Source organism: Cervus canadensis, chromosome 32 (assembly GCF_019320065.1).
Source record: "Cervus canadensis isolate Bull #8, Minnesota chromosome 32, ASM1932006v1, whole genome shotgun sequence".
Taxonomy (NCBI): domain Eukaryota; kingdom Metazoa; phylum Chordata; class Mammalia; order Artiodactyla; family Cervidae; genus Cervus; species Cervus canadensis.
Window position 1 is genome coordinate 38,123,074 of NC_057417.1, and position 13,240 is coordinate 38,136,313.

The 13,240-nt window shown below is 56.4% G+C and overlaps 1 protein-coding gene, 1 long non-coding RNA gene and 1 other non-coding gene across 9 annotated transcripts; 2 read left to right on the forward strand and 1 right to left on the reverse strand.

The window, feature by feature from the left end:
- Nucleotides 1-31: 31 nt before the first annotated feature.
- LOC122433085 lies at nucleotides 32-3,364 on the forward strand. The gene is made up of 2 exons (XR_006267025.1): nucleotides 32-248; nucleotides 472-3,364. It is a non-coding gene; the product is annotated as an uncharacterized LOC122433085 (long non-coding RNA).
- LOC122433653 lies at nucleotides 289-371 on the forward strand. The gene has a single exon (XR_006267143.1). It is a non-coding gene; the product is annotated as a small nucleolar RNA SNORD60 (small nucleolar RNA).
- A 3,862-nt stretch (nucleotides 3,365-7,226) lies between the features above and the next one.
- On the reverse strand, nucleotides 7,227-13,211 carry RAB26 (RAB26, member RAS oncogene family). Of its 7 annotated transcripts, none has more exons than XM_043456407.1 (9): nucleotides 12,850-13,211; nucleotides 11,675-11,785; nucleotides 9,303-9,344; nucleotides 9,150-9,216; nucleotides 8,951-9,003; nucleotides 8,527-8,592; nucleotides 8,388-8,444; nucleotides 8,222-8,298; nucleotides 7,227-8,119 (listed from the first exon to the last, which is right to left on the reverse strand). In XM_043456407.1, the coding sequence occupies exons 1-9, from the start codon at nucleotides 13,042-13,044 to the stop codon at nucleotides 8,017-8,019; spliced, it is 771 nt and encodes a 256-aa protein (XP_043312342.1). In that variant the 5' UTR covers nucleotides 13,045-13,211; the 3' UTR covers nucleotides 7,227-8,016. The 7 variants fall into 7 exon arrangements, with proteins under 7 accessions (XP_043312342.1, XP_043312341.1, XP_043312346.1 ...); XM_043456406.1 differs by having other exon boundaries at nucleotides 8,222-8,319; XM_043456411.1 differs by lacking the exon at nucleotides 8,951-9,003.
- Nucleotides 13,212-13,240: the final 29 nt, after the last annotated feature.

A 13,240-nucleotide genomic window follows, 5' to 3' on the forward strand; every position in this document is an offset into this window, starting at 1 on the left:
CTGGCGAACGTGCGGTCTTTCAGGATCTAGCACGCGGTGGAAGGTGTTTGTCTAGGTGCAAGTGATGCATGTTGGAGGAGGGACCCTGGCCCGGCGGGGCCCGGGAAGGTGGTCCAAACTCGGCTAACCTGGCCCCCGGGCTCCTCCCTCAGCCCGAGCTCCCACGTTGATCTTTAGCTCTCTACGCTCCTCTGCCTCCCGCTCGCCCCAGTTGCGTCGGAAGTCCGAATTGTTTCTGCTTCCCAGAGGTAAGGCTGGGCTGGGGCTGGCTTCCCAAATTCAGTTCCGAGCCTGTGATGAATTGCTTTAATTTCTGACACCTCGTATGAAAACTGCACGTGCAGTCTGATTATATTGCAAGACTGAGGCTTTAGGTGCCCCACCGTGGAAGGGCCTGGGGGTGAAAACACGTCTTGCCAGAAATGGCAGGATAGAGCATCTGTCTACAATTGGGCTCTTTCTGACTTTCAGGACCGTCGGTGACCCAGCTGGAGACCTTGAGGTCAGCGTCTTTCTAAGGGGCCTTGGTGCCCTGATGGGTATCCTTGGATTCCAGGTAAATCCAGGGCCTTTTCCAGTTGTGACTGGGGAATGTCTGTCTTCTCTCTCTCTCTTCCCGCTTTCTGCCTCCCTTTTTTTCTAAGGCTTCCCTCTTGGGAGGAAGGCTGGTGTTTCGTGCCTTTTGGGAAGATAATTTCTTGAACCTCACTCAAGGCAAACTGCCTTGGTCAAACTCAATGCTATGTCCAGTAGAATTCATACTTCCCTTTAGGCATTATCAGGAATGCAGGGTGAATGACTTGGGACCCTCCTGTCGCTCCCACCTCACCCTCTGCCTTCGTGCCACCTTCTGTTACTCCCAATTCCAGTTCCTCTAAGTTATTTTCATTCCTTCTGGGACCCCCTTCACTTCCAGACTGTGCAGTATATTCCCACCTGCAAGCACCCTATTACCTGGTCAGTTCCATGTAGCCCAGTCCCCTGGGGATACACTCAAGTATAGGAAAATAAGAGAGACCTTAAGGTCAGTTCAGCCAACTGCCATGTATCAAGTTTGATACTCAAGGTTTTCTAAAAACCCTTCAGAGGCTGTCCCTGAAAGAGAACAGGGTTTTCTTCCTCTTAGGTCACTTCCTTGATCTTTTTCAGTGTTAACTGGCTTTCAAATATACTTTCTCATTCCTTCGAACAGGCTGACCTCTCTGCTCCCTAGGGTCAGTCCCCCTGAAACTCGGCAAAAACTCAGTTACAATTAGGCCCACAAACACAAATGCCATAGCTCCTAGAGGTGGCCTTCGAAGTATTTAGTGATGGAGGAGAAGGAAAGGACTCACCATGAAAAAGCCAGGCCAAGGCTCAAACTAAATAGATGGCCTTTGCTCTCGGCAATGCTTCATAACCTCAGGGCAACCCAAAAGTGGGCAGGAGGGGTCAGCCGTCAGTCTGGAGGTGAGACCAACAAGGGGGGTTTACTAACCATTGGCCAGTGAGTACCAGGAGGCCCCGGGCCATGCCCAGTCTACACACAGGCCAGTCACTGGGGATGGGACTGCCCTTGGTCGCTAAGGAGGGGCCCCTTCTCCTGGGATGGCCGTGCTGGAAGCCCAGGGATTCAGGTTGCTCCCCTGCCACAAGATGTCTGTATCCATCGAGGAGCCCCTGATGGCAGGTAAGAATATATTTTTTTCAATACAGGAGCCACTTTGTCCAGATTTCTCATGCTGGGCCTCCTTCCTGGTGACTAGCTGATGGAAATCCTTGGCCCCTTTACTGCACTGAGCTCTCACATGCCTTTTGAGTTGAGTGTCCTACCCCACTATCAAGGAGAGACCTGGGCTCCCTCAGGGCCACATGGCGGTTAGGAGGCCTTAAGCAGCCTCTAACCTTGACCCCTGGCTAAGGCTGATCAATAGGAAGAGCGAGGGCCTGTTCCCAACCAGAGTCTGCAAGCCGTGAACACTGCAGTTTGAAACAGGTCCCTGGAAGGCCATAAATGCCCAACCGGCAGAAACTCACCTTAAGCCAGAAGCTGCCATAAGATTAGATGGAAAAGGTTACAACCCTAAACAGATGCATTCTTAAAACATAGGCTCTTGGTGCTCTGTCTGAATACAAGAGTCCCATTCTGTCAGTTAGCCAAATGAGGGATACAGGATGGTACGAGACCTCAGCAGGAAGATGCAGTGGTCCCTGTACACCCCCTTGTGGCCAATCCTTATAAAACTCCCTGAAGATGCTGTGTGATTCACTCTCTGACCTTAAATCCCAGTTGACCCCTCACAGTATCAGATTGCCTTTGAGCGGACTAACCCCAACCTGGACCAGATGCAACAATGCACTTGGTGGACAGAAGTACCCACCACAGGGGTGTTGGGATGTCAACACTTGTTTGCCCAAACCCTAAGAAAGGAATTAAAGAAGATATGCTAAAAGGGACTGTTCTACAGTCTGTAGATATATGTTGATATGGAGGCTCAGATGAGAATGACATTGAAGTTCTTAATTTCCTTCAAGCCTGCGGTTACCAGTTCTTCCAGAAAAAGGCACAAATTTCATAGCAACAAGTTCAATACATGGAATATATTATAACCCCTGGAAATAGACAGCTGTTCTAAGAGAGAAGAGCTACATTAGGTTTGAGCGCCCCCAAAGATGTTTTTTTGTACTTACAAAATTAGCCCTCTCTGAAGCTCCTGCTCTGGGTCTCTTTAAAAAGCCATTTTGTATCTGGCTGGAAAGGAAGGGACTACTCGAGGGTAGGGTCCTAATACAGAAGCTGGGAGACGTTCCTCAGCCAATAGGCTATTTTTCCAAGCAACTAGATTCAGTGGCTCCAGGTTGGCCTGGCAGTAGCTGCTGTCAGTTTGATTACTGGAGGAAGCTAACAAGCTTAACCTTTGGAAAGTGAAAGTCGCTCAGTCTTTGCGACTTTTTGTGACCCCATGGACTATACAGTTCATGGAATTCTCCGGGCCAGAATACTGGAGTGGGTAGCCATTCCCTTTTTTGAGTTGTCATATGATCCAGCAGTCCAACTCCTGGGCACATACCCAGACAAAACAATTCAAAAAGATAACATGCACTCTGTTATAATGTCTTTTCATAATGAAGAGGGAAAAAAAATGGTTGCTTAAGTTTATTGCTATGCTCACCACTTCTGTAAACTGGTCTGCTTATTGCTCACCACCTCTGCTTCTGTGAACCGGCCTACTTATTGGGTCAGCCAAACTGCTTAGGCGGGAAAGTCACTAGGACCCAGAGCTCCATGCCATATGAGATGGTCAGAACAAAGCCTGTGCACTCACCCTCTGGAGGCGACTGCAGAGTCTGAACAGGTGCTAAATAAACTGTGCTGTTCTGCATCTCCAAGTGTCACTTGTCTCTTTCCCTTGCCACGGTTTCTGTAACAAGACATGGAAGCAACCTAAAAGTCCATCTACAGATGTGGTACATATATGCTATGGAATATCGTTCATTCAATAAGTCCTGTCCAACTCTTCGGGAACCCATTAACTGTAGCTCACCAGGCTCCTCTGTCCATGAGATTTCCCCGGCAAGAAGACTGGAGTGGGTTGCCATTTCCTTCTCTGTAATGAGTTCTAAGCCAGCCTTTTCACTCACCCCCAAGTGGCTCTTTAGTTCCTTTTCATTTTCTGCCATTAGGGTAGTATTTGTGTATTTGAGGTTATTTCTCCTGGCAGTCTTAGTTTCTCCATGATCCAGTGATTGTTGGCAGTTATGTTCTGCCTCTTGAAACCCAACTTGTATATTTGAAAGTTCTTGGTTCCTGTACTGCTGAAGCCTAGCTTGAAGGATTTTGAGCATAACTTTGCTAGCATGTGATTATGCTTTTCACAGTGGAATACTATGTGCTCATTCGTGTCCAACTCTTAATGACCACATGAAGTATGTAGCCCATGGAATATCAGTTCAGCCACTCAGTCCTGTCCGACTGATTGAATGTTACTCAGCCATAAACCATGAAACGCTGTTACAGCAACATGGATGGGCCTAGAGATACATGTATGATGGGATTACTGCTGTACACGAGAAATGAAAACATTGTAAGTCAGTAAATGCTGAAGCTGAAACTCCCAATACCTTGGCCACCTCATGCGAAGAGTTGACTCACTGGAAAAGACCCTGATGCTGGGAGGGATTGGGGGTAGGAGGAGAAGGGGATGACAGGATGAGATGGTTGGATGGCATCACCGACTCGATGGGCATGAGTTTTTAAAGAACTTGCCACGCCTTCAACCCACCTAAACCCCAAGTAACAGTAACACATTAGCCTTGACTCAGCTAGACAAGACTGTGTCCCTGGAATTCTCCAGGGAATCTTCCCACCAGCTGAGTCACAAGCCCAAGAATACTGTGAGTGGGTAGCCTATCCCTTCTCCAAGGCATCTTCCGATCGAGGATTCAAACCGAGGTCTGCGTTGCAGGCAGATTCTTTACCAACTGAGCTATCAGGAAAGCTCGGGAAAAAAAAACATTCAAAATGCCTTGCAGCTGTATGGCATGCAACAATCCCCTGTAAAGTATGGGGCTGAGATCTTGCAGCGTGATAACAAGTAGCCATGGACACCAAAAGGTCCCAGCTTAGGCACGGGAGCAGCAGAGGAAGCGGTCCTGACACAACAGGTGACATTGACCCCATCCCTTTTACTTCTGACACCCCCCTGCCCACAGCCCCTGAGCAAACCTGGGCCCAGAGATGAGGGTGAAATGGGGATGGATAGTGGCACTTCCATCACTTTGCTTTCCGACCTATGGAAATTTACTAGAGGGCCATGAGAATGAACAATGGGAAGAAATACTGGAAACAATAGAATGGGTAAGACTTAGGAGATCAAGAAATTTGGAGTTATCAAGGGAATATTCCATGCAAGGATGGGAAGGATAAAGGACAGAAATGGTAAGGGCCTAACAGGCAGAAGAGCTTAAGAGGTGGCAAGAATACACAGAACTATACCAGAAAGTTATTAACTGGATAACCACAACGGTATTGTCACTCACCTAGAGCCAGACATCCTAGAGTCAAGTGGATCTTAGTAGGCATTACTGCAAAGCTGCTGCTGCCAAGTCACTTCAGTCGTGTCCAACTCTGTGCAACCCCATAGATGGCAGCCCACCAGGCTCCCCTGTCCCTGGGATTCTCCAAGCAGGAACATGGGTGGGTTGCCATTTCCTTCTCCAATGCGTGAAAGTGAAGTTACTCAGTCTTGTCCGACTCTTAGCAACCTCATGGACTGCAGCCTACCAGGCTCCTCCATCCATGGGATTTTCCAGGCAAGAGTACTGGAGTGGGGGTGCCATTGCCTTCTCCAGAGGCTGGTCAACAAGCCTCAACTCACAGTCTGAAAATGGGAGAACAGGGGTTGAGACCAGGAAGCCTGTCTCAGGCACCAAAGTCACATCAGGGACTTAGGCTGCAGTGACAGGCTGTCCTTGCTGGACATGGCCGGGGGGGGGGGGGGGGGTGGTGTTTAGAGGATTGGGGATTTGTGGGTCACCCCGCAAAAAAAAGTGAAAGTGAAGTCGCATAGTCATGTCCAACTTAGCAACCCCATGGGCTGCAGCCTACCAGGCTCCTCTGTCCATGGGAGTTTCCAGGCAGGAGTACTGGGGTGGGTCGCCAGTGCCTTCTCCATACTACAAACAAATGGCCACAGGACTGGGAATGGTCAGTTTTCATTCCAATCCCTGTGAAAGTCGCTCAGTCGTGTCCTACTCTTTGTGACCCCATGGACTATACAATCCGTGGAATTCTCCAGGCCAGAATACTGGAGTGGGTAGCCTTTCCCTTCTCCAGGGATGGAACCCAGGTCTTGTGCATTGTAGGTGGATTCTTCACAAGCTGAGCCTCAGGGGAAGCCCAGAGGCAGTGCTAAAGAATGTGCAAACGACTGCGCTCATTTCACTCGAGGGCAAGGTCTCAGCAGTACATGAACCCAGGACTGGTACAAACTGGGTTTCGGAGAGGCAGCAACCAGAGATCAAATTGCCAATGGTGGTGCCCCCAAGGTCAGCTGGCCTAAGGGATCTCTATCTCCTGGATAGGCCTGGCACCAAGCGCCTAGGTACACAGTTTTTTGCCTCCACCAAAGACTTTGAAAAGGCTTACACCCACATTCAGTGATGGGGTCTTCTCAAACTGCACCAGAACCCCCACCCGGGGCCTGTACCCCTCCCAGACATCTATTTCTTGGTAGTCGATAGAAACTAACTGCCCTCTTCAACAGACCACAACCCCCCTTTCCCAGGATTAGCTGTGGCCTTTGCTTGTATAGACGATGCTCTGTTTATGAGACAATGTACACGAGGCCAACTGAGTAGTCAGAGGAACCTGGTGTCACCATCTATAACATCGCCCACCCTGGGGAGAAGGGCAGTTGGCCTCGTTTCAGCAGGGGTTGGAGCTGTCTGTGGTGGGGCCACCCAAGATGTCCTGTCTGCCATGAGTGAATCCACCTGGAACTCACTGCAGACTGTCATTGTCTCAAGTTCCTGGGCTGATGAAGTGACTGATAACAGACTGGCCATGTTCTTCCTCCTAGCTGAACAAGGGAGGTATGTTACATCATGACACTGGGGTAGTAAAAGAAAATACACGACCATGCCAAGTGGCCTCATTCTTTCTGATGGGGTAACCCAAGTGCTGACTGTCTAGACTGTACTTTAAGTAAAGGGACGTTGAGTATTGTCTGGTTTTTAACCCCCATTTGGGCCTCTAGTTGCCATAATCCTTAGCATTTGGTCCCTGTCTTTTTAATCCGTTGAGTTTGTTTCTTCCAGTTTGCAACAATTCCATGTCAAGGTGATGGTGAGGCAGGGGTTCCAGCAGAAGTCACCGTGGACAAGGCAGGGATAGAGTCCCATGGTCCTAGTTAGGTAGGGGCCATGAGACTAGTGCTAGGCTGAAGAAGCTGCAGAAGGCCTTTACCTCTCAACCTCTCAGTGAAGATTTCTTGGGGTCCAGCATGTGTGTGTGTATTCACACCTGTTAGCACCCCAGAGGACTCCCTGGGTGGGATGACAGCCCATCCGTGGGTAGTCTTGGAGCAACATGAAAATGGAAGTTCATGCCAGTGATTTTCCACTTACTAGGACCACCTTTTCTAGGTTTTTGGGTTGTCTTTGCCTTGGGGTGGTTCGTGAACTCTTTAATTCCTTACGGATCGTCCCAGAGCTTGTGGCTGTCTTTCAATGGACGAAGCAGGCACTCCAGAAAACAAACTTTATTCACCAGGACCGGAAACAAAAGCTTTTGGTCAAAAGACTGACTTGGAGTTTTTTCTTTAGTACAAGGTGGAGTGCCCTGCCCACCCCTGTGACGACCTCACTGAGCCCAGGCTGCGTGTCAGCCTGCTGAAATGGTACCCTGGTCCCCAGGCAAGGCTGGTGGGCCTGGTTTCCCTGACATTTCCGTGACTTCCCATGGGCTGAACACTGCGTTACAAAGCCATAGCCTTGGCATCCTCCAGGGGAATCTGAAAGACCCTGTTGATGTGGAACCGGGGCCTCCCATTGAGGGGGCTGGCAGCAGGCAGTTGTGGTCCTTGGGGTGCAGTGCAGGGTGGGATTGGTGGTGGAGCCCTCTGCCCCGGGTGTGGGCAGGATCCTGCCCCTTCCTTCCTGGGCAGCAAGTGCAGCTGAAGACATGGCTTTCTAGGCAGTTAGGCACTATACATGTGTGGGTGCTGCAGCCCCCCTGAAAGCTCGGGGTGCCCATGGGGGGATGGAGGCGGCAGAGCCCTGTGGCCAGAGGGCCAGGCGCCCAGCAGTCTACCCTTCGGTGTCCCTCCTGTACAAGAAGATGGTTGCCTTGGGGCAAGGCCCTCGGGCAGCAGCAGGTGAAGAACTGCAGACTCTCTGGCTTTGTGCAGCCCATTTGTTGGGACCACGGCTCTGGATCGCTGCCCAGATGAGGGGTGGGCGAGGCTCAGCCTGGGACTGACTGCTCTAGGCTGTCCAGTCTTCCAGGAGGACGCCTGGTGACCAGGCCCTGCAGGCTCAGGGTCTGCAGCAGGAAGCCCCCCGACCTTCCCTCTTGATGTAGTCATGCAGCCGGAAGCGGGGCTCGCTGGGGGCCTTGGTGCAGCGCTGTTTCAGCTCCCTGTGGGGCAGGGATGACTGTGGGATGGGGTGGCCTGGACCCCCAAGGAGGGGGTGCAGAACCCTGGGTCTGGGGCTCCTCCTGGTGACCGCGAGGACTCACTTGGCTATGGCCGTGAAGGCCAAGTCCACATTGAGGCCCGTCTTGGCACTGGTCTCCATGAACGGCAGCCCGTAGTCCTGCAAACAGCCGTGGGCAGCCTGGCAGGGGCGGCTCAGGCCCCACAGCCCCGGGGTGCTTGCACACCATCCACCCCACCCCAGCTCACCTTGGCCAGCTTCTCCGCGTCCTCCCGCTTCACCGCACGTTCCTGGGCAGAGTCCACCTGGCGTAGGAACCTTGGTGAGAGCTGGCCCTGGCACCCCCCACCCCCACCCCCGGCTCCCCTGCAAGGCTAGAGTGCCCACCTTGTTCCCCAGCAGCATGAGAACCACATCGTCCTGGGCATGCTCCTGGATCTCCATCAGCCAGGCCTGCGGGGGCGGGGCTGAGGCCAGGCTGGAGGCCAGTGCTCCAGGCACCCCGGCCCCTCCAGGACGCACCCCCAGAGTGCCTGATGGTGTCTGACCAGCAGAGGGGCCCCAGAACTAGTGCTCCCTGGGTGCCATGCACGGGCAACCCAACAGCTTCCTTATCTAAGGTGTTGGACTGGCAAGTGCCCCAGGACCCCCCTTCTGCTCACTCAACATGCGCCTGGCGGGGCAGTCTTTCCACCTCCCCGCTGTCAGGAGGGTCCTCAGCAGCCTGGGACCCTGAGGCCCTCTGTGCTGGAGGGCGGCCCCATCTCGGCCTGTCTCCCCACCGCCCGACCCCCGGAAGGAAGCCTCTGACCTGGATGCTGTCGAAAGAGGCCTTGTTGGTGACGTCATACAGCAGCAGCAGTGCTGGGGGTGAGGGGAGTGAGGATCTCTGGAGCCATAGCGCCTGCCCCCCACCTCCTCCTCGTGGCCCCGCCCTTCCCGCTCCTGGCCCCCTCACACCCCGGATGCCCTCCTGGGGCCGAAGCCTGGGGTCCGGGCCCCGTGCTCACCGTGGGCGTCACGGTAGTAGGCGTGGGTGACGCTGCGGAACCTCTCCTGGCCAGCCGTGTCCCAGATCTACAGCCGGGACGGGAACAGCTATCAGTGCTGCCCGGGCCTTCCCAGGGGCCCCCTGCCTTCACCACCCCCCCACCACCTCTCACCTGCAGCTTCACCTTCATGCCATCCACGTCCACAACTTTGTTCTGAAACACAACCAGCCAGCTCCAGCGAGAGCCCAGCACCGAATGCACCATCCTAGGTGGCAGCTAGATCCGTGCCCCTCCGGTGGGGTTGGGGGTTGGGGGTCGGGGTGGAGTGGATGGGGTGGGGGGACAGGCAGTGCCAGGCCAGGGCTGAGCCTGAGGTGAAGAGCTCCGGTGTACCCCTGAGTCCACCACCCCACACCTCCTCTGGTCAGGCTCTGTCCTCAGGCCCACCTCCTGGTTCTCCTCTGACCACCTCCTGCCCTCTACCTGCAGATAACACATCCCCTTGAATCTGAGTCCCCGGGGCCACCCAGCTCTCACTGACACCTCCACCTCCTGCTGCTGGGCCCCTCCTGGAGGCTCATGCACAGCGGGTGCCCAGGCCACTCCCACCCAGATGGCCATCCTGATGAACTTGAAGGTTGCCCCCCTCCATGCCCAGCTGTGTCCAACTCTGGGCCAGGTGTTTTCCTCTGCCCAGCCTGGAGGCCTGGCACACAGCCCTGCCAGCACCCCTGCCCTCCAGGGCCCCTGGTGGCCGCCCACCCCAGTCACTGAGTCCCGCTGGCCTGCACCCCCAGCCCATCCCCTCTCCTTCACCCGCTGTCCTCTGCTCCCTGCTGCCCAGCCTCAACTGGCTTCCCTGTACCCACTTGCTGTTTCAGCTTCACCCTGTATTCCTCTCCCCTGTGCTCTGCTCCTAGCCCCCAGGCCCCGCCCCAGGCCCTTCTCCCGGGCCACTGGCACCTCTCACTTGCAGGAGTTACTTGAAGTCACCCACTGTGTGACTCCAGGCCTATTGCTAACACTGTGCCTCAGTTTCCCCATCCACAAATGGCGATAGCCAGGGTGCCCGTCACATGGCTGCCCCGATTAATTTATGAGCACTGTGTGCAAAGCAGAGAGAACTGAGTCTGGCCGGGAGCAGGGCTAAGATGGTCATTTAAAACCCTCTCTTCCTGCAGCCCCCGGGGATGGGCTCCGAGCAGTAAGCGCAGAGCCCAGGACCTGGCTTGATACCCAGTGAGCGCTCCCTGTGGGCTGGCTGGTGATGCTCCCTTGCTGGGCCCTCCCAGTTCAGGACTAGAGCAGGAAGTGGCTCAACTCCGGCTCCCATCTGCTGAGGTGGGGGCGGGGGCTGCCAGTCACCAGCTGAGGCCCCAGGAACAGCACTTCCTCCCTCTGCACCAGCTCCTGCTGTCAGGGTGTTTCTGGGTCTCCAGGGAACGGCGCAACCATCTGCCCAGCTGCAGGGACATCCCACCTTCCCCGGCGCCCCGAACAGGGTGTGAACCAAACCGCCTCACCTCCCTCCGCACCTGCCCTGGAGCCGAGAGGGAAGTGACAAGGGGGAGGTGAGGCCAGGGCCACCTCCGCTTCTGGTGCCTCCACCCTTACTTCATCCCAGAGCATGTGAGGGGCTCTACCCCAAAACGGGAGAGAGAGTGGCTCCCCAGACCGGAGGGAGGCCCCCTCCCCCCGCCCCCTGTCCCCAGAATGGGCCTCCTTCCCCACCTTCTGCCGACTGGGTCTAATTAAAGGGTGAGAAAAATGCAAATCTGGGATTTGCTGAGAACACACCAGTACCCCAGGACACGGAGTTCAGACGGGTGCCAGAGCCCAGCAGGCCCAAAGCTGCGGTCCCCCCCATGGCCCCGCAGGCTGCTTGGGGTGCTCGAGGGCTCTTGGGGAGCCAAGTCGAGGGCCATCCCCCAGAAGGACCCCAGGACAAAGCCCTGGCAGGGTTGAGGTGGTGAGGGGGTTCTAGCAGGGGAAAGCAGTCAGGGCTGGGGGGCGGGGATCATTTCCCAAAAGCCTCCCCGCCCAAGGGCAGGGACTTCTCCCTGACTCTGGGACCAAGGGTGTGCTTAAGCACCATAGCCATCTGTCTAGTCAGACCTAGCACCTCAGGGCTCCTCCGGGCAGTGGGGCAGTGACGCTGGCCTCCCCAGTGGCCATGGGGTTTGAGTTCCCATGGGGGCACCAGGACACACCTCCCTCAAGGCACAAGACCCAGCCCGCAGGGTCATGCCAGCCCGGGATGCAGGGGTACCATCTCTGCTTCAATCATATACAGCTGCCACATGACCCAGGACCCTTGAGGTGTCGGGAAGCAGGCAGCTTGGTGGTAAAGGCGTCCCAGCTTAACTACCTTGACTGGGAGCCAGGTGGGCCAGGCCGGGGCTCCACCTCATGAGGCCACCGGTCCCACAGGGTTAATGGAAAACCAGCTGCCAGGGGTGTTTCAAGAAGCCATGAGCTGGTGTTGGGGGCCTGGGGCATGGCTGGGCCCAGTTGGTGCTTGGGACGTCAGCCCCCTCTCTTACCCGGAAGTCGATGCCCACGGTGGAGATAAAGGTCCCCGCCAAGAAAGCCCCATCCTTGAAGCGCACGAGCAGGCAGGTCTTCCCCACGCCTGAGTCCCCCACCAGCATGACCTGGGGCACGGGGAAAGGGCAGAGGGCACCTCGGTATCTGGGAACCCCTCCAGGGGAGGGGCCAGTCTCCCCTGAGCTGGCCTGGCCAGAGGGGGCCCGTGGGTGAGGGGCAGGAGTGGAGAAGGTCTGCAGGTGCAGCAGGGCCTGGGGAGACATAGGGCCTGGACCTCTAACTGCCTCCTCTAGAAGGTTCTGTCCCCTCTCCATCAGTGGGAGGGCAGGAGCTGCTGCCTTCATGCGGGGCGCTACCTGGACACCATGCTTAGTCTGAAAGGGGAGCAACTGGAGTTTTGTGGGGAGCAGAACCAGAGTGTTGGTCACTGGGGGCCTCCTGAGAGGCCTGGGGTGGTGGGGGTGGGGGCTCTGAGCCAGAGGGCTTCTTCCATTCCCAGCAAGACTCTAGAGTAGAGTCTGCCAAGTGAGGGTCAGATCTTGGCGTGGGGAGGGGCTCAGGCCAAGTTTGTGGGCTGGGAAGGCATTCAAGCCCTTCTGCCCTCCCCCAGTCTGTTGCCAAAGGTTCCCAAACCCAAGGATGGGCCTGCCGCCCACTGCCCCCCGCCACCTCCCAGGATTCACCTGCCTTGGCCTGAAGGAGGCCCCATCGCGCCTCACCCAACCTGTGAGCCCCTTCCTAGTCTCTCCCCCTAAAAGGAGACTGGGAGACCCTGTGGGCCAGAGAAGGCAACATATGGGAAGATGAGGCTGGAGCCTTTGGTAGGGGCAGGAGCATCAGGGAACAAGGAAAAGATACCTGCCAGGCTCTGACTTCCGCAGGACCCCTTGTCCGGCCCTGCCCGCCGGGTGTGGGTAGCGGAGGGGGAGAGGGCAGCCTTGCCATATGTTGGGTATCCCAAACCCGGGTTTGACAGCTGTGTGTGTGTGTGTGTGAGCGCGCGGTGCACCGCGCCAGCCTTGCCAGCTGCGGGGTGCTGCTCGGGGAGCCAGCTCCGCGCTGAAGCTCCGCAGGGCCCTGCACCCTTTCCCCGGACCCCCTCCCCGCTCAGCTCTGGCCGGACGCCACCTGCTGCACTCGCATCGCCTGGGGCTGGGGGTGCTCGGCTCACCTTGAAGGCGACGTCGTAGAAGTCGCCGCCGCCGCCGATCGAAGACCGGCCGGGCTGCGGGGGCCCGTTGGGCGGTGCCTCGGGGCCAGGGCGCGCAGTCCCGGGTCGCACCGGCCGGGGCCCGTTGGCGGCGGGCAGGGAAGAGGTAGCGGGTGCGCTGCCCGCCTTGCTCTTGGGGGTCTTTTTCCTGGACATGGCGGGCGGGCTGGCGGTCGCTCAGTGCTCTCCCGCCGCAGCCGCCGCGCCCCGGGACGCCCTGCTCCCCTCGCCCTCGGAGCCAGACCCGGAGCAGAAGCCGAAGTCGTCCCGCGGCGGCGGCGGCGACATCCCGGGCGCCAGGCTCCGCGCCGCCCCGCCCCCGCCGCCCCACGGCCGGGCAGCCACTCAGGCC

What these genes read in the sequence shown, in the direction of transcription:
- RAB26 (XM_043456406.1), bottom strand. Translation starts at nt 13,044, where the DNA reads ATGTCCAGGAAAAAGACCCCCAAGAGCAAGGCGGGCAGCGCACCCGCT. An exon ending in TCATGCTGCTGGGGAACAAG is followed by an intron (nt 8,445 to 8,526) that starts GTGGGCACTCTA and finishes TTCCTACGCCAG; the next exon opens with GTGGACTCTGCCCAGGAACG. An exon ending in ACGCGGAGAAGCTGGCCAAG is followed by an intron (nt 8,320 to 8,387) that starts GTGAGCTGGGGT and finishes CGCCCCTGCCAG; the next exon opens with GCTGCCCACGGCTGTTTGCA.